The sequence below is a fragment of the Elephas maximus genome, chromosome 17, assembly GCF_024166365.1.
Source record: "Elephas maximus indicus isolate mEleMax1 chromosome 17, mEleMax1 primary haplotype, whole genome shotgun sequence".
Classification (NCBI taxonomy): domain Eukaryota; kingdom Metazoa; phylum Chordata; class Mammalia; order Proboscidea; family Elephantidae; genus Elephas; species Elephas maximus.
This window is the reverse complement of record NC_064835.1, coordinates 68,202,915-68,229,386: the sequence shown is the minus strand read 5'-3', so window position 1 is coordinate 68,229,386 and position 26,472 is coordinate 68,202,915. Positions and strand designations below refer to the sequence as shown.

Genomic DNA, 26,472 nt, shown 5'->3' with positions numbered 1-26,472 from the left:
AGAGCTTTGCTGTGAGGGTAATACATGTATCTAATATTAAATGTTTTTCTCTACTTCGGCTTCTTTCAAGTCTCAATGAGAACTGTCACCATTCAACTTGGAATTCTTAACTCCTAAGCCCACTCAGCCCACTCAGCGTTCCTCAAAAACTAACTTCCTAGGAAGTGTGCACGTGAATTTTTTTTTAAGCCCACTCAGCGTTCCTCAAAAACTAACTTCCTAGGAAGTGTGCACGTGAATTACCAGGTGTGCTTGGTGATAAATGCAGAGCCCGAGTGTCTATGGGCTCAAGAGATTCATGGGCTCTACACCAGACATAATGAATGAGCATCTCTGGAATGGGGCCCCAAATCTGCTGACTCATTGGTACACTGGAGTCTGATAGCCACTGCTTCAAATGCAGAGTAAATTTAAAGGGATTTCGCATGCTGCCATAGTAGGCCTTGATATCCTGATCTTGAGACCTTTTTTAATGATAAAATATGAATAGTGTTTGTTTTGCATTCATTTTTTTCCTTTATAGTGTATTATTTTCTCACTGAATTCCATCCGGATTTCGACCTGGTTATATATTTTTCTGTGTATCATCACACTGGTCACAATAAATATTATAGCCAAACTGGCTGAAGTCTGTCTAATGCAAGGTTAGTTAAGAGAAAGGTATGCAGGAAAGTACTTTTTACCTATGTGTGCTTGACTCTTCACTAGATGATGTATGCTTGATGAATGTTATTCAATTAGGTTATGTTAGTACATGTCTTTTCTTGGCTCCTTCAATTTTCCCCTTCTTTGGCTTTGGGGGGAAACCCTGGCGGCATAGTGGTTAAGTGCTACGGCTGCTAACTGAAGGGTCGGCAGTTCGAATCTGCCAGGCGCTCCTTGGAAACTCTATGGGGCAATTCTACTCTGTCCTATAGGGTCACTATGAGTCAGAATCGACTCGATGGCACTGGGTTTGGTTTTGGTTTGGTTTCGGCTTTTCTATTAGAGCCTCTATCTACACTTCTCTTTAATAAGTCAGTTTTCAATAACATACTTTTTTTTAAAATAATGTGACTATTCAAAAATGTAATGCCAATTGAGCCAAGATTTATTAGTAAAATTTTACTTTTCAAAATTCGAGGTAGTTCAACGTAGTTTAGATGATATTTATCTTTGTAACATCATTGTGAAAGAATGAAGAGACTAAACAGGATTGTGGCTCTAATTAAAATAACAAACTGTTTTATTATTTTTATAGACTCTAAAACATAACTAATTATTTATGTGAAATTTTAAGACTTATCTATGAAAATAAGTCCATAATAACTGTACTATTCTAGGAAACACTATTTGGGAGAACATTAACAATTATATCTATTGCATATTGTTGTGTTGAAATAGACTGTATTTATTTTTAACAATAAAATTCAGACTGGCCTCTCTCCCATTTTCTCAGAAAGCATATGACACAGCATGTTAAGAATTGATGCATTCTAATTAACACTAATTTAAATATCAAGCAGTTAAATCAAGTAGAAAGTAAGACAGTTTCATTCCATTTTACATTATGATTCTAAGATAGATAAATATGTCAAGGTAATTTAAAGTAGCATAGATACTTTATAATTTAATTATTAAAAACATGATATAGGGAAGACAGTTTCTTTCTAGAATATTTTTGTTTACTTTTAATGAGTAATATTAAGAGATAGTCCTGGAAAATATTTAAAGAGGATTACATCTGTGGAAAGAGATGATGGAGAAGCTCAGTATCATCAGTCAGAACAAGGCCAGGGGCCAAATACAGAACAGACCATCAACTGCTCACATACAAGTTCAAGTTGAAACTGAAGAAAATTAAAACAAGCTCACCAGAGTCAAAGTACAACCTTGAGTATATACCACCTGAATTTAGAGACCATCTCAAGAATAAATTTGATACATCAAACATTAATGACCGAAGACCAGTGGAGTTGTGGGATGACATTAAGGACAACGTTCATGAAGAAATCAAGAAGTCATTAAAAAGAGAGGAAAGAAAGAAAAGACCCAAATGCATGTCAGAAGAGACTCTGAAGCTTCGTTTTGAACATAGAGTGCTAAAGCGAATGGAAAAAATGATGAAATAAAAGAACTGAACAGAAGATTTCAAAGGGTGGGTGGAGAAGACAAAGTATAAGTGTTATTATGAAATGTGCAAAAACCTGGAGTTAGAAAACCAAAAGGGAAGAACATGCTCAGCATTTCTCAAGCTGAAAGACCTCAAAAAAAAAAAAAAAAAAAAAACACTCAAGCCTTGAGTTGCCATCTTTAGGATTCTATGGGCAAAATATCATACACCGCAGGAAGCATGAAAAGAAGATGGACAGAATACACAGTCCCTGTGCCAAAAAGAAGTGGTCAATCTTCAACCATATGATACGCAGCTTATGGACAACAACTGATGGTACTGAAGAAAGTAGTCCAGGCCGCACTGAAGGTACTGGTAAAAAACAAGGCTCTGGGAATTGACAGAGTATCAACTGAGATGTTTCAACAACGGACGCAGAAGTGGAAGCACTCACCTGTCTATGGCAAGAAATTTGGAAGACAGTTACCTGGCCAATGGACTGGAAGAGACCCATATTTGTGCCCCTTCCAAAATAAAGGTGACCCAACAGAATGCAGAAATCACTGAACAATAACATTAATATCACAAGCAAGTAAAATTTTGCTGAAGACAATTAAGAAACAGTTGCAGCAGTACATCAACAAGGAACTGCCAGGAATTAAAGCAGGACTCAGAAGAGGACGTGGAACAAAGAGTATCACTGGTGATGTCAGATGGATTCTGGCTAAAAGCAGAGAATATCTAAAAGATGTTTACTTGTGTTTTATTGACTATGTAAAGGCATTCAACTGTGTGGATCATAACAAATCATGGATAACACTGCAAAGAATGGGAATTCCAGAACACTTAACTGTGCTCACGAGGAACCTGTACATAGATGAAGAGGCAGTCCTTTGAACAGAACAAGGGGATAGCTCGTGGTTTAAAATCAGGAAAGGTATGTGTCAGGATTGTATTCTTTCACCATACTTACTCAAACTGTATGCTGAGCTGGACTAAATGAAGAAGAAAACGACATCAGGATTGGAGAAAGACTCGTTAACAACCTGCAATATGCAGTTGATACTACCTTGCTTGCCGAAAAGTGAAGAGGACTTGAAGCACTTACTGATGAAGATCAAAGACTACAGCCTTCAGTATGGGTTGCACTTCAACACAAAGAAAACAAAAATCCTCACAACTGGACCAATAAGCAACATCATGATAAACAGAAAATACTGACGTTGTAAAGGCTGTTACCTTACTTGGATCCAAAATCAACACCCATGGAATCAGCAGTCAAGATCTCAAAGGACATATTGCATCAGGCAAATCTGCTGCAAAAGACCTCTTTAAAGTGTTGAAAAGCAGAAATGTCACCTTGAAGAAAGACTAAGGTGTGCCTGACCCAACCCATGGTATTTTCAATCACTTCATGTGCATGTGAAAGCTGGACAATGAATAAGGAAGACCAAAGAATTGATGCCTTTGAATTACGGTGCTAGCAAAGAATACGAAATATACCATCAACTGCCAAAAGAACCACTAAATCTGTCTTGGAAAATATACAGCCAGGATGCTCCTTAGAAACAAGGATAGCGAGATTTTGTCTCATGTACTTTGGACATGTTATCAGGAGGGACCAGTCCCTGAAGAAGGGTATCATGTTTGGTAAAGGGTCAGCAAAAAAGAGGGAGATCCTCAACAAGATGGACTGACAGTGGCTGCAACAATGGGCTCACGCATGACAACGATCATGAGCACGGTGCAGGTCCGGGCAGTGTTTTGCTGTGTTGTATGCAGGGTCACTATGAGTAGGAACCACCTCAAAGGCACCTAACAACAACAACTCAGCTTGTTCAATTCTAATTTAAATATGAAGAAATAACTCTAGATAGAACATGAAAATTAAAACCATTTGGCACAATAATGATTTTGTCCATTCAAAACAGGTTTATTTTGATTTGTTCAATAAATGTGTTCCTAAAAATTTGTGCTTAGATATTAAGCATTAAAAAAAAAAAAGAAACTCACTTTCACTGAATATAGCAGTTCTACATTCAACTAAAAGACAAAATTCACTGCTGTCTCTTCTGTAATGTCAAATCTCTTGCCGAAATGTAAACATCTAATTTTTCAGTATTATAAATGTGCATTTTCATATGTTGTGTCCTTACAGGTGGAAGGGGAATAGACTTTTAGTTACAAATAAGGAGTGTTAACTGTCAGCACCAAACAGCATGTGTGGAAATACTGATAACATTATTTGTAACTATCTAAAGAAAAAAAAATTCGTATTTTTAAATGCATTTTGAATATAAAATCTAGAAATATATTAAAAAATAATTCTCACATTTCTACAAAATGCTAAAACTGAACAAGGTACATTTTAAAATCAGAATTCTCTTCCAAAGGATGAGTAACAAAAATATCAAAAAAATCGCTTATCTCATCTGTCTAAATACTGATTAAATAATCTTACCATATATGAAGGTTTCCGCCAAAGTCTCCAGTAGCTAAGTATCTCTGCTGTAAAGACGTTGCACCAAATGTCCCACATTTAATGGGTTTGGCCTTTTCAATCTTGATAGAAGGGGGAAGAGAGGACACGTTATTGACGTAAACAGCTACTTATAGTCCACGATTACTTACGGGTCTGTTACGGGACTTCAACAAGACACAACTTAAAAGATGCTTAAAATGTTTTCTGATAAAAATAATCATTTTTTCTCTAGTTTTTTTTAATAGCTTCAAAATATATAAATACCAAAAAGAAAGTTTTTAATAGGTTTTTTAAATTGTATTTTTATTTGCCTTTCCTCTCATCTCCCTAACAGGACATCCAAATGCTGACAACTCCGCCATCTCCAATGATTTGCAAATATGAAAATTTCAGCATTTAATACAGCTTCCTTCCTGGAGATCCTCGGTAGAAAAAAAAATATAACGAAGGTATTATTCTTCCTGGATGGCTACAGGAACAAAAATGTTTAAGTGCCTTCCTGCAGAACCTTATAAACAGAAGATGTTTATGTCCCATTTTCTCCAGAGACTTGTACACCTTTCAGCCAAAGGGAACCCTGCTGGCAGAGTGGTTAAGAGTTCAGGCTGCTAACTAAAAGGTTAGCAGTTCGAATTCACCAGCCCCTCCTTGGAAACCCTGTGGGGCAGTTCTACTCTGTCCTATAGGGTCACTATGAGTCAGAATCGACTCAACGGCAGTGGGTTTTGGCTTGGGTTAAGGTAGTTCAAGGTGGCATCAGTATGAACTGCAAATAGTTAACCACTATTTGATTTTGAGGATCGACATTTTGTCTTTAAACAAAGAAGCTTCCAATTCCAAACCACTTAAGTCCTTCCTGCCTCTTCTGCCCAAATAAAAGTACAGTACTGGTACCTGCAATACATCAGTAGTGGTATAGCATTTAGCCACTCTTAGGACACAATTTCTATGGTGAAATTAATTCAGCGTTCCATCTTATTCCAACCGATGAAACAGTTACTCACTTCTTCCTCCCAGCTGCCCTACTTGGCCTTGGTCTCCCCCAGCTCTAAGCCATTGACAATGGCTTCCAAAATCTGAAGCAGAAACCAAAAACAGGCCTCGGAGGTAAGAGGTAAGCAGCAGGTGGGCCCTGATGGGCAGGAATGTGGTTCCAGGAGACTAGGGGGATTAGGAGCTGCGGGAGCCTTGCCATCATCAATCTGATAAAACCCTCTGGAAAATTCTTCTCAGAGAAGCACCGGGAAGACTGGCAGCCTATTTTCTTCTCTTCCACGAGCTAAGGCATCCTGCTTCCCATAATTCTATTCCTGTCATCTGGAGCCTGTAATGAGGGCTCTTCTCCATAAGCCACGGCAGAGCTGAAAACTAACCTCCTCCTTTCAGTCCTACATTACGCACCCAGCTCTTCCAAGATTTTCTAAAAGGTTTTACTGTCAGTAATAAAAAAAACTGGAAGCAAAAGCTCTCCTCCCTGTTATTCTTTCACCCTTTCAGATCCCTTGGAATAGAGAATCTTGAACTACGCTCCTGGAACACACTGACCTTCCGGCACTAACAGAAAATAACCGGGTAATTAGAAAATTCACACAAAAAATTAGTCATTGGGAATGTTTTTCTTAAAATTAAATTTTCTTCAATACATTTTGTTGGCTTCTCTTTAAGAAAAACACTAGCAAGTGAACACTGATAGGAAAACCTGGAAAAAAGTACGGTCACTTCTCACGGGGTAAAGATCAGAATATGCACAACATTGTCAGGTTTTTCTGCTGGAACAACTCTCCCTGGTGCAGGATGGAATTGACTGCTCGATATTTCATGGTGTTCCAAAACCAGCATCATGATGTCCGGATGCTCTGACATCTGAACGTTTGAGAAGCCCAATCTTAGAAGGAAAAAAAACAAACTGAGAACCTGTCTATTACATAGCAGGCCTTATACTAGATATTTTTGCAACTGCCATTGCATGGATGCTAAAGATGGATCTTTATTACAAATACAAGTGAAATGAATCTACGTTTAAAGGCATCCCTAGACCCCCAGGAGAGGCACCAAGGCCTGTGGCACACAAAATGCACAAAGCCTGTGGCACACAAAATCTGGCCTTGCCTTTCTGTCTGACCTCACCTCCTGCTACTCCAGTTCTCTCTACTACACTCCAAGCACACTTGCTTTCTTTTTGTTCTTCAGACACACCAAGGTCATTTCTACCTCAGGGCATTTGCGTTTTGCTGAACTGCACTCCCCCCAGCCCCACCCCCATCATCGTGTCTCCCTTCTTCACCTTACTGAGAAATCTGTTCAAACGTTACTTCTGCCAAGAGGCTTCCTTGCCCTTCCAGTCTGAAGTGGAACTCCCTATACTTTCCCTAATCACTCTCACCTCGCCCTCTGTGATCTTCAGTAAAATTATCTTATTCATTCAATTATCTATCTGCCCCCTTTCCAGAAGGTGAACACCAGAAAGCCAGGGCCTTGTCTGATTTGTTCAACAGAGTAGGTGCTCAACATTTGTTGAATGACAGTATAAATGAGTATCAATTTCTCAGTCAGTGCTGAGGAGAAACCACTGCTATAGTTCACTTTCCCTTTTCTTTTCTCCATATACTACCGCCATGCTTTCACATCCCGGGGCTCTTGTCATTTACATGCAATAATGAAAATAGCATTCATATACTGAACAACTATACACCAGATACTATTCTAGGTGTTCTAGACTAGAATACCCATTCTCTTTTTAAAACATACAACACTGTATAATAAGCGTTTGGAACACCACTTTCAAGCTGAGGAAACTAAGGCTCAGAGGACAGTGACTTGCCCAAAGTCCGAACAGCCAGGTAGACTCCAAGCTCCTTCCATTAAATTACCTCCAGACTCAGATTTAAATCAATTAAATAAACATTTTATGAAGCAGCTCCCATTCTGTAAATCTGAGAGTCATTAGTAAACAGTACCAAAGAAATGTTCCAATCCTGGAATGGACTGGGGAGGTTAATGGAACATGCATGAATTAAACCTACATTCAGATTTCTATCTTTTGGTTTTTACCTTCATTCTTGTCTTTACAAGACTTAAATATATGGTATTAAGCTCTCTTCATCCTCTTTCTCTCTTCCTAAATCAAAAGAACATGAAGAGGTTTAAAGATACTTGGGGTCAAATTTGCCAAACTCAAACTCAAAGTGTATCAACCTATTAAAAATAAACTCAAAGGTATAAACACATTATAATCTGCATGGAACAGGGACGGCACTTCATCTGCTCAAAAGGGCTGAGTGATGCTGCCAAATGGACATAAAAAGCAGGTGTGTGTTCTCTGTCCTCGGACATTCACGGAAATCATTAACAGTAGGTAAATTAAGAGAGGATGTTGGAGCAAAGCCAATTTTTTTTAAAGGTCATAAGAGGGCTCCCTCTTTGCCCCTGCTAAACACTATTTTACCTTTGGAAAGAAAAGATGAAAAGAATTGGGTGCCTACTTCAAATTTTTGTTAGAAAATAAAAAGGAAGTTCTATTTTGCAATCATTACTCCACACACAAAAAAATTAGTATATAGTAATAACTTTTGCTACATGACATTGAAAATGACCATCAGTGATGGTCGTATTTGGCCTAGTTGTTGTTTCTCTTTGCTACAGCAATAAATTAACGTTATTTTTAAAGAAACCCATGATCGATAATTCCCGTGAGAGCTATTTCTGTTCTGTCTGTGGGTGGGTCTAGTACAGCCTGTCACTATTTCCTCCTCCACATCCTGGCACTACTTAACATTAAAAGGTTCAGTCAACCAAAGCTAACAGGCAGTGCATTCAGTGGCAAAGGGGCTAAAACAGCTTAGTATTAATTAGCTTAGTATTAATTTTTATAGTATAAACACCAATAACCATGATTCTGTCTTTCAAGGTCACCACTAGTCCATACGGTATCCTCGTGCCAATTATAAAAAAGCTGCTCTTTATAGGCTGATGAAGTTCTATATGAGTAAGGCTTCAGGGAGCAAGAGATGGCTTTTAGCTCCCACTGAACCCTTGTTCAAGCACCTTTGTGTGGTACAACCAACTCCTCTACTGTCCACAGAGGCCCTGCCCTTCATTTCCTGTCTACCCTCTTACCAACAAGACAAGGAAGGCATCACAAAGACCCATTTGCTTCCTTCACTTGTTTTTCTCCTGGTTGCGTGGGATTTGGAACACATGACTTAAGATGGCTTCACAATGACTAAATCAGGTACGTTTCCTAATATTTTAATAAATAACTCATCTAGCCCAATGGTTCTCAACCCTGGAATGCATTAGAATCTCCTGGGGGGAGTTTTAAAAATACTGATTTCCAGGCCTTCCCCTAGTCCAGACCCATTGTATTAGATTTTCTAAGGGTGGGGCCAAAGCATGAATATTTTAAAACCAAAAACCAGGGTAATGAAACACATTCAGATGATCCTGATGCACAGTAAGGCTGGAGAACCACGGTGCCTATACTTAACCTATCTTCTTTCCCATTGCACCATCACAGCCAAATACAATCTAAGTTCTTCAATGTGTTTTTGAGCTTGTTTTACTCTGTTTTGACAGGGTAGGCTCCTTAGGGGAAAGGACTCATCTTTCAAATATCTTTGGTCCTTCCTTAGCATAGTACCATGAAATATTAGTTTCTCAGTGGATAGTTTACATAGAACAAAAGTAGAAGACCCCAAAAGGTACAGGTGAAAACATAATAAGTGGATATTCCTGGAGTGAGATCATGGGTGATATTAACATTCTTCTTTCTCCTAGCTACATTTTCTAAATGTTCTATCATGACGATGTATTACTTCTGTTCAAAAAGCAAAACTATTAAAAAAAAAAAAATTAAAATTTGCTAGAATACCCCAGAATCTCTACAGGAGACAAAGAGCAATCTTTCATTTTATGTAATAAGTGTATCCCTGAAAAGTGCACAAATCAAATATTCTTATTAAAAAATCACAAGTCTGTAGATACTCTCTGCTTGAGCTTCTATTGGGCATTTGCTCCTAATACTTCAGCTTTAAATTTCTCTCTACTTTTCCAATATTCCCCGTTTGTTCAAACTCCTGATCCCCAGTCGATTAATGATCAATAGACCAATATTTAAGTTTCCGAACTTAAAGCCTCTTTACAGACATACATTTCCTCATTCTTTCAACAAATATTTATTGAGTAGCTGCTCCTTACCAACACTAAAGAAAGGCACTGTCCTCACTCGAAAAGAGCTTACGATCTGGTCAGACATATACAGGACAGGATATACGTTCCTGGCACAGGCAATAAGTATTACAGGAACACAGTGTAGAGAAAACTTCCACTGTGTGGGGATCAGGAAAGGCTTTGTAAATCAAGATAACCTGAACTGGATCTTAGAATAGCAACAAGTGACTAGTGGCTAAGTGGTAAACAACATTAAAAGAAAACAGGCACTCCTGGAAACTTGAAGTGGGTTGGAGCCTTGCATATTGTCTAATCTAAACTTGCATACTGAAATTGTATTCATCCTTTATTTCCCAGTTTAACCCTCATCTCCTCCAAGCAGATTCTCCCCATAACTTTTGATTCTTGGAGTTTTCAAGCTTTCCTGCACTTGTAGCCTCTTACAATACGAAACACCTGATAATGCCTGATTTTTTTTTTAGGCAACCCAAATGAAGGCATTTTTTAAATTGTGAAGAGCTACAAAATGTTACTGTTATTTTCTAATTCTTTCACTAGTGATCTTTAAAAAACTTGTAAATCTGATCGTGCCACACCCTGCTTAAAGCCCTTCAAGGACATTCCATTTCTCTTTGAATAAAGACATAAGTCCTCTAAATGACCTACATATCATGCAAGGTCTGGTCCGTGCTTATCCCTCTTGTTTCTTAAGTGAAAAACCCTCTCCACCTCTGGGCTTCCATATTTGCTGTGTCTCCTGGAAATCTCATCCTCCACTCCCAATTTGTCTTAGCTTCTGTGTTGTTGTTGGTTGGGTGCTTGCGAGTCAATTCGGACTACAGGACAGAGCAAAACTGCCTCATAGGGTTTCCAAGGCTGTAAATCTTTACGGAAGCAGGCTGCCAGATCTCTCTGAAGGAGAATGAATGGCTGGTGGGTTCCAACCGCTGAACTCTCAGTTAGCAGCCAGGCGCTTAACCACTGCGCCTTCCACTCATCCCAAATCTGTTTTTACTCTCATAGAACCGTGGTCCTTTATTTTAAAGAACTCATCTCGGTTTGTACGTACGCACCGTTGGTTTAATTATTTGACTATCTCCCCTATTAGAAAATAAATTCCGTGAGATTGGGGACCTTGCCATCCACATGCCTGGGAATACCAGGTCCTCAACTGACACTTGGTGAAAGAATGAATAAATGTGATAGGTTGTCTCCTCCAATTACACTGCAGGTTCGGGGGATAGGCGCCGCTTTGGCTCTGCTGGTATGAAAAAGCATTTTATTAACACGGGCATAGTAAGAGACTCTCAGCAAACAACTCTGAACTGCCTAAAAGGGTCTCGAACTTAGACACGAATTCTTAACGTCACCTCCCAAAGATCTCGCGCTGGACTGCGCTGGAGACGGCTGGAGAAAGGGGTCGGCAGGGCGCAGATGAACTAGCCCGCCGAAGAGAACTCAGGGTTCCAACGAAAGCGTTTTAAGTCGGACAGATTCCTTAGTCTGCGCTCAGCTTCGCTAGTCTCACGCAGCTCGAGCTGCGTTGTGGGCGGATGCCAAGCAGACTTCGGGCAAAGAATACAGAGCCCAGGATCGGCAATCGTCCCCCTAAGGACATTCCCAGATCCTGGAATCGGGCAGTCTCGACCCGGCACCCACCTCCCGAAGCAGCTTCAGCTCCCCATGCTGGATCTCATACAGCTGAATGACGCCGGTGCCCCGTGCGAAGTTGCCCACGGTCACAAATTTGGCGCTGCATGGCACCCATTTACAGTCAAACACAGTGTAGTTGAGGCTCTTCTGGATATGGGCGATGATCTGAGGCTTCTCAAAGGCCGACATGGCCCAAGAAATGCCACCTCCAGCAACCGCCAGCCCCGAACCCCGCGCAAACACTAACCTGGAAACCAGACCCCAAACATTAGCGACAGTTTGTCTCTCCCGCTTGCCGTACCCGGGCCTCGCTAGTTGGATTTAGTTATCTAAGATAATGCCAGATACACTACAGAGAGCGCGCAAATTTTCCTTTAGGGACAACACAAATATGTTTATCACTTTTATGACTGACTCTTTTACATATACAGTTTTGAGATTACAAAATGCTTTATCTGTGACTTGCGCAGCCAGAGGGAGGTCATAAGAATCAGGCATATTGTAAGATGGCCCCCACCGACATTAAAAAAGCCTGGCTGAGGACCCCGCGTGGGACCTCTTGGGAAGGGGGCGGAGCCCTGGGGCAGGTGGTGCTCGCAGGGTGGTCGGGGTGCGCCTGCGACGTGCGGCTGCGCACGTGGTGGAGGCGGAAGCGCCTGCCGGGCCGGAGATCCCTGGGGATGGAAGGCGGGATGGAGGCACAGAGCGCCGGGGCCGAGGACGGTTTCACCCAGGTCACCCGCAGGGGTGGCCGGCGGGCGAAGAAGCGGCAGGCTCAGCAGCTGTCGGGGGGGAGCGGAGACGCGGTCCGCATGGACACGGAGGAGGCCCGGCCGGCGAAGAGGCCCGTCTTTCCGCCCCTCTCCGGGGATGGGCTCCTGGTACTGGCCGGGATCCTGGACAGGAGTGGGGCAGGGGCCAGAGACGGGTTAAACCTCTGGGTGATAGTGAAGCTGCGGTGCTCTTCTGGAGAAGTGACTCTCCGGAGGCTTAACTCGTTCAGTTTAAAGGAAGATTTTTTGTGGATCAGCTGTCATTTTACAACTCCATCCCCACCCTTCCAGACATCTCCTAAGTTGTGTTCTTTTCTGTTGTAGGGTGGGAAAGAAGAAACAAGGAAAATTCCAGTCCCAGCTAACAGGTACACACCATTGAAAGAGAACTGGATGAAGATATTTACTCCTGTTGTAGAACATTTGGGACTTCAGATACGCTTTAACTTGAAATCCAGGAATGTAGAAATCAGGGTAAGGAGCGAGCCAACTATTTCCACATATACTAGGATTTCTCCTACAGGGATCGAGGACTGAATAGACTTTGCTGAATGGGACTTGTTAAGTGGTTTCTTCCAGTTTTCTAATATATATCGAGTTTGAACTTCTTAAATGCCTTTAAAATCTTGATTCAATACAAATACTAATTGAATTCTAAATGAGGATACTGGCTGTGTCTGTGCATATCTTTTATAATGTATCGCATTGAACTGCGAAGACCGAAGAAAGGCATTGTCCTAAGGCAGAAGTATGTGAGTGACATACATAGGCATATGCAGGGTTTTAGTTACTGGCTGCAGCAGTACAGGCACCATGCATCTTAATAGTATTGCAAAAAAAAAAAATATGTGTATACGTAATAGCTATATACTTTAAAGTATAAAAATAAATGTGAAAATCAGTTATGTACGTGTGTATACCAAACCAAAACGAAACCCATCGCCATCGAGCCAATTCCAACTCATAGGGACCCTATAGACCAGGGTACAGCTGCCCCATAGGGTTTCCAAGGACTGGCTGGTGGGTTTGAACTGCTGACCTTTTGGTTAGCAGCCAAACACTTAACCACTGCACCACCAGAGCTCATGTATATATAAAACCCACTGCCATCGAGTCGATTCCGAGTCATAGCAACCCTGTAGGACAGAGTAGAACTGCCCCATAGAGTTTCCAAGGAGCGCCTGGTACATTTGAACTGCCGACCTCTTGATTAGCAGCCGTAGCACTTAACCACTGTGCCACCAGGGTTTCCTATGTGTGTGTGTATATATACACGTATACATACATGCATATACATATACGTATACGCACATGTATGTTAAGAAGTAGGCTGCCAACCAAAAGATCGGCAGTTCGGATCCACCAGCTGCTCCTTGGAAACCTATGGGGCAGTCCTACTCTGTCCTGTAGGGTCCCTGTGAGTTGAAATCGACTCGACAGCAAGAGATTTGGTTTTGGTTTATATGTATATATGTAAATATATGTATGTATATGTGTATGTATGTATGTAGCTGTGTGCCGTCAAATCCATTTCCACCTGTAGCAACCCTGTGTGACAGAGTAGAAGTGACCTATAGGGTTTCCTAGGCTGTAATCTTAATGGGAGCAGATCCCCAGGTCTTTCTCCTACAGAGTGGCTGGTGGATGTCAGTCACTGAGCAGGGCTCCTTTAATCCAGTAGTTAGACATTTTAAATCAATTAATTTTGAGCTTTTTTCTGGTGGCAATTTTACATGATAATCTATGGCCAAAGTTAATTGTAATATCCTCCTTGAGAATTCTTATACCATCATTATGACAGGTGTAGACTTGTCTCTGATGCACTGTGTATGATAAGGGGACAAAGCAGAGATGCCCTGCTCTAAATAGTTGGTAAAGTTCATAATATTGAACTTGACAGTAGAATCCTTGTTTGTTCCTGTTGCCACTCTAATTCAGGTTTTGATGGTTTCATGTCAAGACATGTCATGTTTCACTATAGGTTTCCTTTGTTTTGCTACTTTAAGTCTCTCCTTCCTCATATACATTCTCTGTGCCAACTTTCTCTGACCATGTTGCTTTTATTATGACTTCCTGACTTAAGCTTTTAACTAAACCTGCTTTTTAGTTAATGGGTCCCAACTCTGGTCCCAAGTTGGTTTCTCATCATCTCTTTGAACATTTCTATTCCGTACTTCTGGGTAGCCTTTCCCTCTGAAGAAGGCCTTCTCCTCCCTACTCTCTCCCTCTTCCTACTTCAGTTCCTGTCATGTTCCTGGGTCTCCCTGAAGTTCTTCCTCCGTTGTAATTGGTTGGTTTGTCAGTCATTTCTTCAACGCCTGACTTTTGTTATGCTTAGCTGTCTTAGGAATTGCTGCAGCATAGATTTAGATCTCATTAACATTTGTTGAAGAGGGCAGTGGTAGTTCAGTAGTAGATTTCTTGTCATCCATGGGAAACCTGGGTTCAATTCCTGGCCAATGCACTTTAGGTGCAGCCACAACCTGTGTGTTATTGGAGGCTTGTGTGTTGCTGTGGTGCTGCACAGGTTTCAGCAGAGCTTCCAGACATCAGCCAGTGAAAACCCTGTGGGTCACAGTGGTCCCATCCCATTGTGCATGGGGTCATCATGAGTCAGGGGCCAAATCTTTGACAGCAAACAGCAGCATTGTTGACACTTGTATACCAGACCCATAGTGGTACTTGGACGTGCACTTCATCATTTGGTCTTTAACACGGCCCTGTGAAGTAGATGATATCCTTCCATCTTACAGATATGAGGAAACCAGTGATCAAAGAACTTGTGTGTCTTGGCCAAAGTCGTAAAGCTAATAATTGAATCTTGATGCTATTAGGGATTCCTCAGGATCTTCCACTCTAACCTCCTTATTTTACAGCTGAGAAAACTTAAGACCTAGAGTATCTATGTGACTTACCCAAGGACACATAGGAGTGGAACTAGGGTTTAGTTTTTGGGGGCTTTTTTTTTTTTTTTAATGGTTTTATTGTGGTACAATACATGTAATGGAGACATGGCAATTTTAATTATTTTTAAACGTGCAATGCAGAGAATCGTGAGATTATATCACCGGGTTGTATAACCATCACCACTACCTGTTCCCAACAGGTTTTCATCATCCCAAGTAGGAACTCAGTAGGCCTTAAGCAAACGCTCCCTTTTCCCCACCCCCAGCTCATGGTTACCTCTAATACTTTGGTCTCTACACACTTGCCTGTTCAGGATATTTCATAGAAGTGGGATCATATATTTGTCTTTTTGAGGAGCCCAGGTGCTGTAGTGGTTAAGTGCTATGTCTGCTAACCAAAGGGTCAGCAGTTTAAATCCACCAGGCACTCCTTGGAAACTTTATGGGGCAATTCTTCTCTGTCCTGTCGGGCCACTCTGAGTCAAAATCGACTTGATGGCAAAGGGTTTTGGTGGCGCAGTGGTTAAGAGCTTGGCTGCTAACCAAAAGGTTGGCGGTTGGAATCCACCAGCTGCTCCTTGGAAACACCATGGGCAGTTCTCCTCTGTCCTATAGTGTCCATATGAGTCAGAATCAACTCGATGGCAACTAGAAATGAGTGGCTGACTTAATTCATTCGGCATAATATTTTCAAGGTTCATCCGTGTCAGAGCATGTATCAGAATTTCATTTCTCTTTATGGCTGAATAATATTCCGTTATTTTTATGCATCACGTTTTGTTTATGCATTTCTCTGTTGATGGACGAATTGAACTATTCCACCTTTTTGCTATTGGGCATGATGCCGCAGTGGACTTTGGTGTACAAATATATTTGAGTCCCTGCTTTCAAGTCTTTAGGGTATTTAACCTAGGTGTGGAATTGGTAGGTCATATGGTAATTCTATGTTGAACTTCTTAAGGAACCACCAAATTGTTTGCCAAAGCAGCTGCGCCATTTTACATTCTCAGCGGCAGTAGATGAGGATTCCAGTTTCTCCACATACTTGCCTACACTTGTTATTTTCCTTTTTTTTTTTTTTGATAATAGCCATCCTCTTGGGTGTGATCACCACTCTTCTGTCAGTTTTCGTACTGTGGTAGCTTACATGGTGCTGTGATACTGAAAGCTCTGCTACTGGTATTTCAAATACTACCACAGTCACCCATGGTGGAAAGGTTTCAGCAGAGCTTCCAGACTAAGAAAGTCTAGGAAGAAGGACGTGGTGATTTCCTTCTAAAAACTGGCCAGCGAAAACCTTATGAATAGCAGCAGAACATTGTCTGATATAGTGCCAGAAGATTGGCCCCTCATTTTGGGAGACACTCAGAATACAACTGGGGAAGATCTTTCTCAGAGTAGGGTCAACTTTAATGACATGGATAGAGTCAAGCTTTCAGGACTTTTATTTGCATGACTCAAAATGAGAAGAAACAGTTGTAAGCATCCGTTAATAACCAGAATGTGGGATGTACGAAGTATGAATCTAGGAAAATTGGAATTTATCAAAAATGAAATAGCATGTATAAACATCGATAGCCTAGGCATTAGTGAGCTGAAATGGGCAGCATTGACCATTTTGAATGAGACAGTCATAGTTACAGTTTCAAGAATGACAAATCGAGGGGGAATGATGTGTCATCCTTTGTCAAAAACAGCATTTAAAGATCTGTCCTGATGTACAACACTGTCAGTGATAGGGTAGTATCTGTATGTCTACAAGAAAGACCAGTTAATACAACTGCTATCGTATTTTTACGCAAATAACACGTCCCTTCTATGTTTACCAACTGCACCCTGTCCCCCCTCAAGGTATTTTTGTAAGTGTGCTATATTAATTTTGTTTTGCAACAACATGTTAAAAAAAAAAAAAAAAGCACTTTTGAAAATAACTTGAGACAGCACGGTTGGCAAACAAATGTAGAAGGTGCACATTATTGAAAAAATGTGGTATACAGACTTACGAACCAACCACTAATGCCAAAGATTAAAAGTTGAAGATTCTTACCAACTTCTGCAGTCTGAAGTTAATCAAACATGCAATCAAGATGCATTGATAATTACTGGTGATTGGAACGCAAAAGTTTAAAACAAGCATCAGCAGTTGGAAAATATGGTCTCAGTGCTAGAAACAACACTAGAGGTCGCATGGTAGAATTTTGCAAGACCAACAAGTTCTTCATCGCAAGTACCTTTTTTCAACAATATAAATGGCAACTATACACATGGACCTCACCAGATGGAATACACAGGAATCAGATCGACTACATCTGTGTAAAGAGAGGATGGAATAGCTCAATATCAGTCAGAACAAGGCCAGGGACCCACTGCGGATTACACCATCAATTTTTCCTATGCAAGTTCTAGTTGAAGCTGAAGAACATTAAAACAGGTCCACGAGAGCCAAAGTACAACCTTGAGACCTGAATTTAGAGACGATTTCAAGAACAGATTTGATGCATTGAACACGAATGACTGAAGACCAGATGAGTTGTGGGATTACATAAGGACGTCATACATGGAGAAAGCGAAAGGTCAGTAAAATGCCAGGAAAGATCAAAATGGGTGTCAGAAAAGACTCTGAAACTTGCTTTTGAATGTCGAGTAGCTAAAGCAAAAGGAAGAAACGATGACATAAGAGAGCTGAACAGAAGATTCCAAAGGGTACATAGAGAAGACAAAGGTATTATGAAATGTGCAAAGACCTGGAGTTAGAAAACCCAAAGGGAAGAAGTGCCCAGCATTTCCCAAGCTGAAAGAACTGAAGGAAAAATTCAAGCCTCAAGTTGCACTACTGAAAGATTCTGTGGGGAAAATACTGATCTTCGCAGGAAGCATCAAGAGAAGATGGAATACACAAAATCACTGTACCAAAAAGAATTGGTCGGTGTTCAGCCTGAAATTTCAGGAGGTAGCGTATGATCAAGAACCAATGATTCTGAAGAAGGAAGTCCAAGCTGCACTGAAGGCATTGGCAAAAAACAAGGCTCTAGGAATTGATGGGATGTCATTTGAGATGTTTCAATAAACAGATGCAGTGCTGGAAGTGCTCACTCGTCTATGCCAAGAAATGTGGAAGACAACTGCCTGGCCAACAAATTGGAAGAGATCCATATTTGTGCACATTCCAAAGAAAGGTGATCTAACAGAATGAGGAAATTATGGAAGAATATCATTAATATCACATGTAAGTAGAATTTTGGGGAAGATAGTTCAAAAACATTTGTAGCAGTACATCAACCGGGAACTGCCAGAAGTTCAAGCTGGATTCAGAAGAGGACGTGGAATGAGGGATATCATTACTGATGTCAGAGGGATCCTGGCTAAAACAGAGAATACCAGAAAGATGTTTACCTGTGTTTTATTGACTATGCTAAGGCATTCGACCAAGTGGATCATAACAAATTATGGATAACATTGCAAAGAATGGGAATTCCAGAGCACTTAATTGTGCTCATGAGGAACCTGTACATAGATCAAGAAGCAGTTGTTCAGATAGAACAAGGAGATACTGAGTGGTTTAAAATAGGAAGGGTGTGCATCGGGGTTTTATTCTTTCACCGTACTTATTCTGTATGCTGATCAGATAATTTGAGAAGCCGGACTATATGAAGAAGAATGCAACATCAGGAGTGGAGGAAGACTTGTTAGTAACCTGTGAGATGCAGATGATATAACCTTGCTTGCTAAAAGCAAAGCAGTTGCTGATGAAGGTGAAAGACCACGGCCTTCAGTATGGATTACACCTCAGCATAAAACAAAAATCCTCACAACTGAACCTGTAAGCCACATCATGATAGAAAAGATTAAAGTTGGCAGGGATTTCATTTTACTTGGATCCACGATCAATGCCCATGGAAGCAGTGGTCAAGAAGTCAAACAACATATTGCATTAGGCAAATCTGCTTCAAAAGACCTCTTTAAAGTGTTGAAAAGCAAAGATGTCACTTTGAGGTGTAAGGCACGCCTGACCCAAGCCACGGTGTTTTCAGTCACCTCATATGCATGCAAAAGCTGGACAATGAATAAAGAATATGGAAGAGTTGCTGCCTCTGAATTACGGTGTTGGTGAAGAATAGACCCAAGCCACGGTGTTTTCAGTCACCTCATATGCATGCAAAAGCTGGACAATGAATAAAGAATATGGAAGAGTTGCTGCCTCTGAATTACGGTGTTGGTGAAGAATAGACCATGGACTGCCATGAAGAATGAACAAATCTGTGTTGGAAGAAGTACAGCCAGAGTGTTCCTTGGTAGAGAGGATTGCAAGACTTTGTCCCATGTACTTTGGACATGTTATCAGGAGGGACCAGTCCCTGGAGAAGGACATTATGCTTGGTAAGGTCAGTGAAAAAGAGGAAGATCTTTGATGAGATGGATTGACAAAGTGGCTGCGACAATGGGCTTAAAGATAGTGACAATATTGAGGATAGGGCAGGACTGGACAGTGTTTTGTTCTGTTGTACATAGGGTTGCTATGTGTCACTACTGACTGGAAGTCACCTAACAACATCCAGCATGCGAGTAGTTAGGACTGGAGTTGTGGCTTTGGCAAACCTTAGCATGTCAATTGTAACTGAAGTCAGGAGGTTAGATAGGACTCCAAGGAGAAGAGAAGAGGATCAGCTTGGGCATTGTAGGGATGGACAGTGTAAGAAGGTCCTTGAGAATATGAGTGATTGAGCTGTGCTGGAGGAAGCTTCCGTCCACTGCAGAGTCAGATCAACCACCTAGTACAGGCACTTGACAGACTCTGCAGCTGGGAAAGGTTTGTTTTGCAAATTAAAGACACTGCTTATCCCATCAAAATACTGGGACTTACTGAATTTATTGAGAAGTGGTTGTGGGGAAGAAAATTATAGTAATGGGAAAAGATCATTCCTCATATTTTGTTAGAATAGTCTTTTATTTTTATCTTCACCTGTACGTTGTCCTTTTTTTTTTTTTTTTAAACAGACTTGTAAAGAAACCAAGGATGTTAGCGCCCTGACAAAAGCAGCTGATTTTGTGAAAGCCTTTATTCTGGGATTTCAGGTGGAGGTGAGTGATTTCATGGCATCTAAAATGAGGACTTAAAAAATACCCTATATGAACATTTTAATGGATACGGGCATTTAAAAAAATCATTGAGTTTTCTAGCCCTACAGTTTGCGGGTTTTTGTTGAGCATTGCTTCTGCTTCACTCATTCTGAGGCTCCAAAGGGAAGGGCTTTCACAGCATTTGGTTCTGTGTGTAGGATGCACTTGCCCTCATCAGGCTGGACGACCTCTTCCTGGAGTCTTTTGAAATTACAGATGGTGAGTGTGTGGTGATCTTTTCGTGCAAAAGTATTACCCTTCTGTATTGTTGAGTGGTGACTCGCAATTTTTTCTAATAGCATCAAATGAGCTGTGTTATTAGCCACTTTTTTTTTTTTTAAGTGTTTGTTTTGTGTCATTTAGTAGGATAATTGAGCTAATGATTTTAACTTTTTATGTGGACGTGGGCGGTGCACTGGAATGGCCTGTCCGCTGAGGTATTCCTCTTCTTGTTTAGTTAAGCCTTTAAAGGGAGACCACCTCTCAAGGGCAATAGGACGAATCGCTGGCAAAGGAGGAAAAACCAAATTCACCATAGAGAATGTGACAAGGACACGGATAGTTTTGGCTGATGTGTGAGTATCTTTTCTGGTCTTGAGAAAATTATGGTCATAATTTACATCTGATCTTTTGATGGTTTAAAAACATCATAAAATTTGTATTTTATGCATAATGTCACCACAAAATCTTTGTCAGTACAGGTAGTCCCTGGCTTACGACGTACTTGAGTTATGATGAACCACGATTACAACTGTTTGGTTTTTTTTTGTTTTATGTTTTATCGTTATATATGCACTACATACAGTGTTGCAGTGTGAATTTGCTGTTATTCTCAGATGTTCACTTGCAGTCGTTCAACGTTACGATTTATGAAGATATTGATAATAAAAGGCAATAATAACGAAAGCTAAAAAAAAATGAAGTATTCTACTTAACGTCAGAACCGACTCAGGACGGAGTTGTTGAAATAGAACACCATCATAAGTCAGGGACTGCCTGTGTATGGTTCTGGATGAATTGTCACCTACTCTGAAAGCAGATTAAGTTACTTGAGAAAATTTCAGAAATTACAGTTAGCAGTGAAGGAAATGTTTAGAGACACTTCTAAAAGAAATTATGTTACAGTTGAAGATTTAAATGGTACTTCGGGGCAGTCTATTAAATCTGTAGGGTAGAGCAAGGAGTAGGTATTTTTAATGCTTCCTGAGGCTTTCCTTTTTTAAAAAAAAAAAAGTTTGTAAAGACCCTCATGAAAGAAAGGTAAGTATTGCGAGTTGGGTGAAAGACTGGAGAGCAGCTATACGTAAACATAAGTAAGATGGTGAAGGTTTAAAATAAGGGTGCCGAAAGTGAAGCTCGGATTAGCGCTCTGAGAATGGAGCTGCTCTGTCACCAGGCTGGGGATCTCACTGGCAGATGGCTCAGATTATGTAATACTGTGAAGTTGGGAAATGAAGCCATTGACTGAGAGGATCTGCCCGCTACCAAATCTAGAAGTAATTTCCTTTTCAGTGATTTCATCTTTCTTCTAAATTGAGGGGCTCATCATTTTTTAAAATCTAAAAATGGAGCTGTCTTGGTGGCCCTCTATAGATGAAGCCAGGGTGTATTATATTTTTACACCTTTTATGGATTAAGCCTGGAGTTAGAAATATGAAGCCATAAGAAAAGCTTTTTTGGATTAGAAACTTAAAAACCATTGAAATGTATTCCACATTTTTAAAATATCATATATAATTTAATTTAGAAATCTAAGATACAGCTGATTTGCTAATCAGATTATGGTTGGTATATCATATTTGTAATTTCTAAATTTGTAAGTATATTTAAAATGTAACTTAAAATGTACTCGCTGAACTGCCTCTAGCAGCTCTGAGGCGTGATTTACGGAGTTAAGTTCACCTGTGATCCCACCGAACTCACACATCCGCATCACCCCAAAAGTTCCCTGTGCATCTTTGCTGTCGGCCTCTTCCCTGACCCCATTCCTAGGCCACCACTGATCTGCTTTCTGTCACTATGGTTTTGCCTTTTCTAGCAATTCATATAAATGGAAACACAACTGTGTATGTAGTCTTTTGTGTATGGCTGCTTTCACTTCGCATGATGCTTTGAGTGTCATCTGTTGTATTGAGTGTGATGAGTACTATTCCGTGGTGTGTCTGTAGTACATCTAGTTACCAGTTGATGGACATTTAGGCTGTTTCCAGCTTGGGGCTATTATGAAAATGTTGCTATTATTACTTTAAAAATCTTTAGTATTTTTCTTACAAATTGAATTACAAACTACTTGAAATTAAAGGAGAGAACTATCTTGTAGCTTTTGCTATAAATAGGCGAACTGGAAATCTACCTGTTTAGCAATTTGTATTAATTATGAAATAGAGGACCGTGATGGTTCAGCGATAGAATTCTCACCTTCCATACAGGAGACCTGGTTTGATTCCTGGCCCGTGGATTTCATGTGCAGCCACCACCTGCCTGTCAGTGGAGGTGTGCGTGTGGCTATGATGTTGAACAGGTTTCAGTAGAGCTTCCAGACTAAGACAGACTAGGAAGAACGGCCTGGCAATGTAAAAAAATCAGACAATGAAAACTGGCTCACAGTGGTCTGATCCCGTTGGTGCGTGGGTTGCCATGAGTTGGGGGCTGACTTAACGGCAGCCTGCAAGATTAATTGTGATAGAGCTGTAAGTTCTGGTTATTCTACAGGTACAGAAGTCATTTTTGATGAGTTACTAATAATGTGGCAAAATAAGGTATAAGGTGAGTAGGATATAAACCTAAAACCAGTATGTTCCAGATGTGGTAAATACACCAGACAGGAGATAACTTTGCCTGTTACACGTCCTGTGGCCTACATTCCTTTCCAGCCACTGCCCCCGTTACTTTGGCACTTTAGTAGCAAAACTTTTCATACTATCTGTTCTCACTGTCTCCAATTTCATCTCTCATACTCTACTTAAATAATAATTTTATCAAAGTTAGGCGTACAGATAATTTAAAAAGCATTTTGGAATATAGGACAGAGAAGGAAAAATTCTGTATTGTGAATCTGACTTGAGTCATTTAAGGAATGCCTGTTAAAAGGGTCTGGATGATTCTCAGTACTGAAAAAACTTAGAAAGTTTTGCCATTGAAACCCAAGTATATTTTCATTAAGTACAATATTACTTGCATTTCTCAGTATTCAGTGACCCTAGCTCTGCCAGTGTATACTCTTAGGCAGGTCACTTGACTTCTCATAAACTTCTCTCCTCATTGGTAAAATGGGACTAGCATTGGCTGAATACAGGTGGATGAGGATTAAATGAAAACACGCTTATGAAGCCCCTGCAGAGAGAATACACTCACTGGGTGGTAGCCATTATCCACCAAGAATATTAAGGAGCTTCTTAGTTTTGTGTTTTTGTCTTTTCTAAAATTTTGTATTGTGATATAATTCACATACCATAAACTTCACCTTTTAAAAGTGGTTTTTAATACATTCACAGAGTTGTGCATCCATCAGCACCATCTTAACTCTGTAACATTTTCATCACTCCAGAAAGAAACTCTGTACTTATTACCCGTGTTCTTCTCTCCCATTCCCTGGCAGTCACTGATCTACTTTCTGTCTCTATGGATTTGCCTGGTCTGGACATTTTGTATAAATGGAACTTTATACAGTATGCACCTTTTGTGTCTGGATTCTTAGCATAATTTATCAGCACCATCCATGCTGTAGAATGAGTCAGTACTTTATTCCTTTTATGGCTGCATAATAATCCGTTGTAGGGATATCCCACATTTTGTTTATCTGTCCATCACATGATGGTATTTAGTTGTTTCCACTTTTGGCTGGTATGAATGATGCTGCTGTGATACTCATGTACAAGTTTTTCGTGGACAAATGTTTCTAGTTCTCTTGGGTACGTAATTAGGAATGGAATTACTGAGACGTATGGTAACTAGGGAGTTACCATATGCAAGCAGTTAATGCACTTGGCTGATAACTGAAGTGTTAGAGGTGTGAGTCCACCCAGGGGCACCTTGGAAGAAAGGTTTGGCAGTCTACTTCCAAAAAAGCAGCCATTAAAAGCCCTGACAGAGCCTAGTTCTACTCTGACACACATGGGGTTGCCATGAGTTGGAATCAACAGCGACTGGTATGGTAATTCAGTTAACTTTTTGAGGAACCACCCAGCTGTTCCCACCACAGCTGCACCATTTTACGATTCCACAGCAATGAATAAGGGTTCCATTTTATACATGAGAAATACATCTTTATTATTAAAACTTATAAAATGCAGATGAGCAAAAAGCATCCAAAGGTAGCTGGTATTAATATTTGGTGTGAGTCCATTCCTAGGATTTTTTTTCTTAACATCACATGGAGCAAATCTCACTTTTTTTTTTTTAATCAAAAAGTGGGGCATCCTGCCCTTTGGGTTTTCACGTTTCTGCTGAGGCCACGGTCTCAGACACCAAGGCCCTGCTTATTATGATCAGGGCTCCCCGTGAATCTCAGCTGCAGGAAGGAAAGGGATGGCGCCCTGCTGCCGTGGTGACAACTATACAGATATCACTGAAGCCGAGCCAGCCAGTGTTTATCCTTGTTCGCTGCTGCTGAGCGGATTCTGACTCATGGCAACCCCACAGGTGCAGCGTACAGCTGCTCCATGGCGTTGTCAAGGCTGTGACATTTCAGAAGCAGATCACCAGGCCTCTCTTCCCAGGTGCCTCTGGGTGGGTTTGAACCACCAACCTTCAGCTAATAGTCAAGCGCTGAACTGTTTGCACTACCCACTGTGTATCAGGCATTCAGTGTTTCCTGGGACAGTCGCCAATAACAAGGGTGGGTCAGGCAGTTCCTGCCTTCTTTTAGGAATCGGTGTTGTGAATTTTCCAGTTTGTCTTACAAGACTCAGTTAAGGAAATGCTTTCCGTTGCTAACTTGTCTCTCTCTTTCAGGAAAGTTCACATTCTTGGCTCTTTCCAAAACATCAAGATGGCAAGAACTGCCATTTGCAACCTTATTCTGGGTAATCATGGTTTATTTCTTTGGTGTTTTGTCTGGAAAGAACAGAATAGAGAATTTTGGAACTCAAACTGCATGTGCAACTCAGTTGAGGCTAAGGGAGTGTAAAAGATAGCCAGTAGAAAACTCAGGGTTGGCAAACGGGGGGCCTAGGAGAAGCAGGAAAAGCTTTGCTTCTCTACTAGAGAAGAGAAAGGGTTTTATTGGGTTATAAATTTTTGGCTGCTTGACAAGGTGCACAGAAAAGCCATTCCAGAACAGCAGAGAACGTGTCGTTTTAGGTCCAACAAAAAAGGAGCTGCTGAACAGCTTCGATCAACAGGCACCTTTCTCTGTTTTCACGATCATGCAGCAAAGTCATTGCCTCCTGATAAGTTGCAGGATGGCAGCAGCTGGTTCAGGAACCCTGGCGGATCTCCTCTGGTGCCCAGGTCTCACTGGCTAGCTGCTTTTTGAGGTATTTTGACAACTCAGTGGCTTCTGCTCTTAGGAGTTTAAAGTGGTTTTTTGGAGACTATTTGCGTATGATTTCCTTCAAGGTGGATTTGTAATTTAAGATGGATCCAGTGGAAACATACTCCTGTTATTTTCTGGTTGTAGAGCATTTTTCAGGTAGCTTCTGTGTATGTGGGTATATCTGTATACGTAGACTATGTATATATATTTGTATATGTAGACCATGTATATGTGAGTGTATTTGTATATGTAGACTAGCCTTTTTGTTTCTCTACAGGAAATCCTCCATCTAAGGTTTATGGCAACATCCGTGCTGTGGCTAGTAGAGCAGCAGATCGATTCTGATTTCAAATTAGAGACTCTTGCCTTGTCTTTGGACTCTAGAGACAAAGACCATACACGCTACAAATGGTCACAAGAAACCACATGAATTCTTCAGTCACTTTATAAGGCTTCATTCCCTTCTTCCAGTCTCAGCCAGAAGCAAAAACAGCAAAGTTTGATAGTGTACACACTCAGCAGCTTTCAGGATAATTCAAATATCAGAAGTTAATACCATCATTGTATTTAACACAAATTAAGTGTAATTTGTTTTCCTCCTAAATCACGTGAGGCAGATTTGCATAGCTTGTAATTCCCTCATTTAGTGGGAAACTTCTTGCTTCAACAGCTTTTCAGTATGAATTTGCAAGTTTTTTATTTATAAATTTATAAACATTTCTTCTCTATGGATTTTAATTAAAAGAAATAGTCTGTGACTCATGACCCTTCCTTAATCCTGGGAGTGTTGGGTGATGTTAGAA

The 26,472-nt window shown here is 40.6% G+C and overlaps 2 protein-coding genes across 3 annotated transcripts in view; one reads left to right on the top strand and one right to left on the bottom strand.

Annotated features, from left to right (window-relative positions):
• Window positions 1-11,675, bottom strand: part of DNAAF10 (dynein axonemal assembly factor 10) — a 34,307-nt gene extending 22,632 nt beyond the window's left edge. The window contains exons 1-2 of the mRNA XM_049857021.1: window positions 11,403-11,675; window positions 4,554-4,654 (exon numbers count right to left, since the gene is read on the bottom strand). Of these exons, the coding sequence (XP_049712978.1) occupies window positions 4,554-4,654; window positions 11,403-11,585 (284 nt within the window). The 5' untranslated portion in view covers window positions 11,586-11,675. The remainder of the gene's footprint in view (window positions 1-4,553; window positions 4,655-11,402) is intronic.
• Window positions 11,676-11,968: 293 nt separating this feature from the next.
• PNO1 (partner of NOB1 homolog) lies at window positions 11,969-26,419 on the top strand. Of its 2 annotated transcripts, none has more exons than XM_049856422.1 (7): window positions 11,969-12,277; window positions 12,494-12,643; window positions 20,071-20,154; window positions 20,352-20,412; window positions 20,651-20,768; window positions 25,147-25,217; window positions 25,947-26,419. In XM_049856422.1, the coding sequence occupies exons 1-7, from the start codon at window positions 12,077-12,079 to the stop codon at window positions 26,012-26,014; spliced, it is 753 nt and encodes a 250-aa protein (XP_049712379.1). In that variant the 5' UTR covers window positions 11,969-12,076; the 3' UTR covers window positions 26,015-26,419. The 2 variants fall into 2 exon arrangements, with proteins under 2 accessions (XP_049712379.1, XP_049712378.1); XM_049856421.1 differs by lacking the exon at window positions 25,947-26,419 and adding an exon at window positions 25,495-25,864.
• Window positions 26,420-26,472: the final 53 nt, after the last annotated feature.

What these genes read in the sequence shown, in the direction of transcription:
- PNO1 (XM_049856421.1), top strand. Translation starts at nt 12,077, where the DNA reads ATGGAAGGCGGGATGGAGGCACAGAGCGCCGGGGCCGAGGACGGTTTC. An exon ending in TTCTGGGATTTCAGGTGGAG is followed by an intron (nt 20,155 to 20,351) that starts GTGAGTGATTTC and finishes TTCTGTGTGTAG; the next exon opens with GATGCACTTGCCCTCATCAG. An exon ending in CGGATAGTTTTGGCTGATGT is followed by an intron (nt 20,769 to 25,146) that starts GTGAGTATCTTT and finishes TCTCTCTTTCAG; the next exon opens with GAAAGTTCACATTCTTGGCT.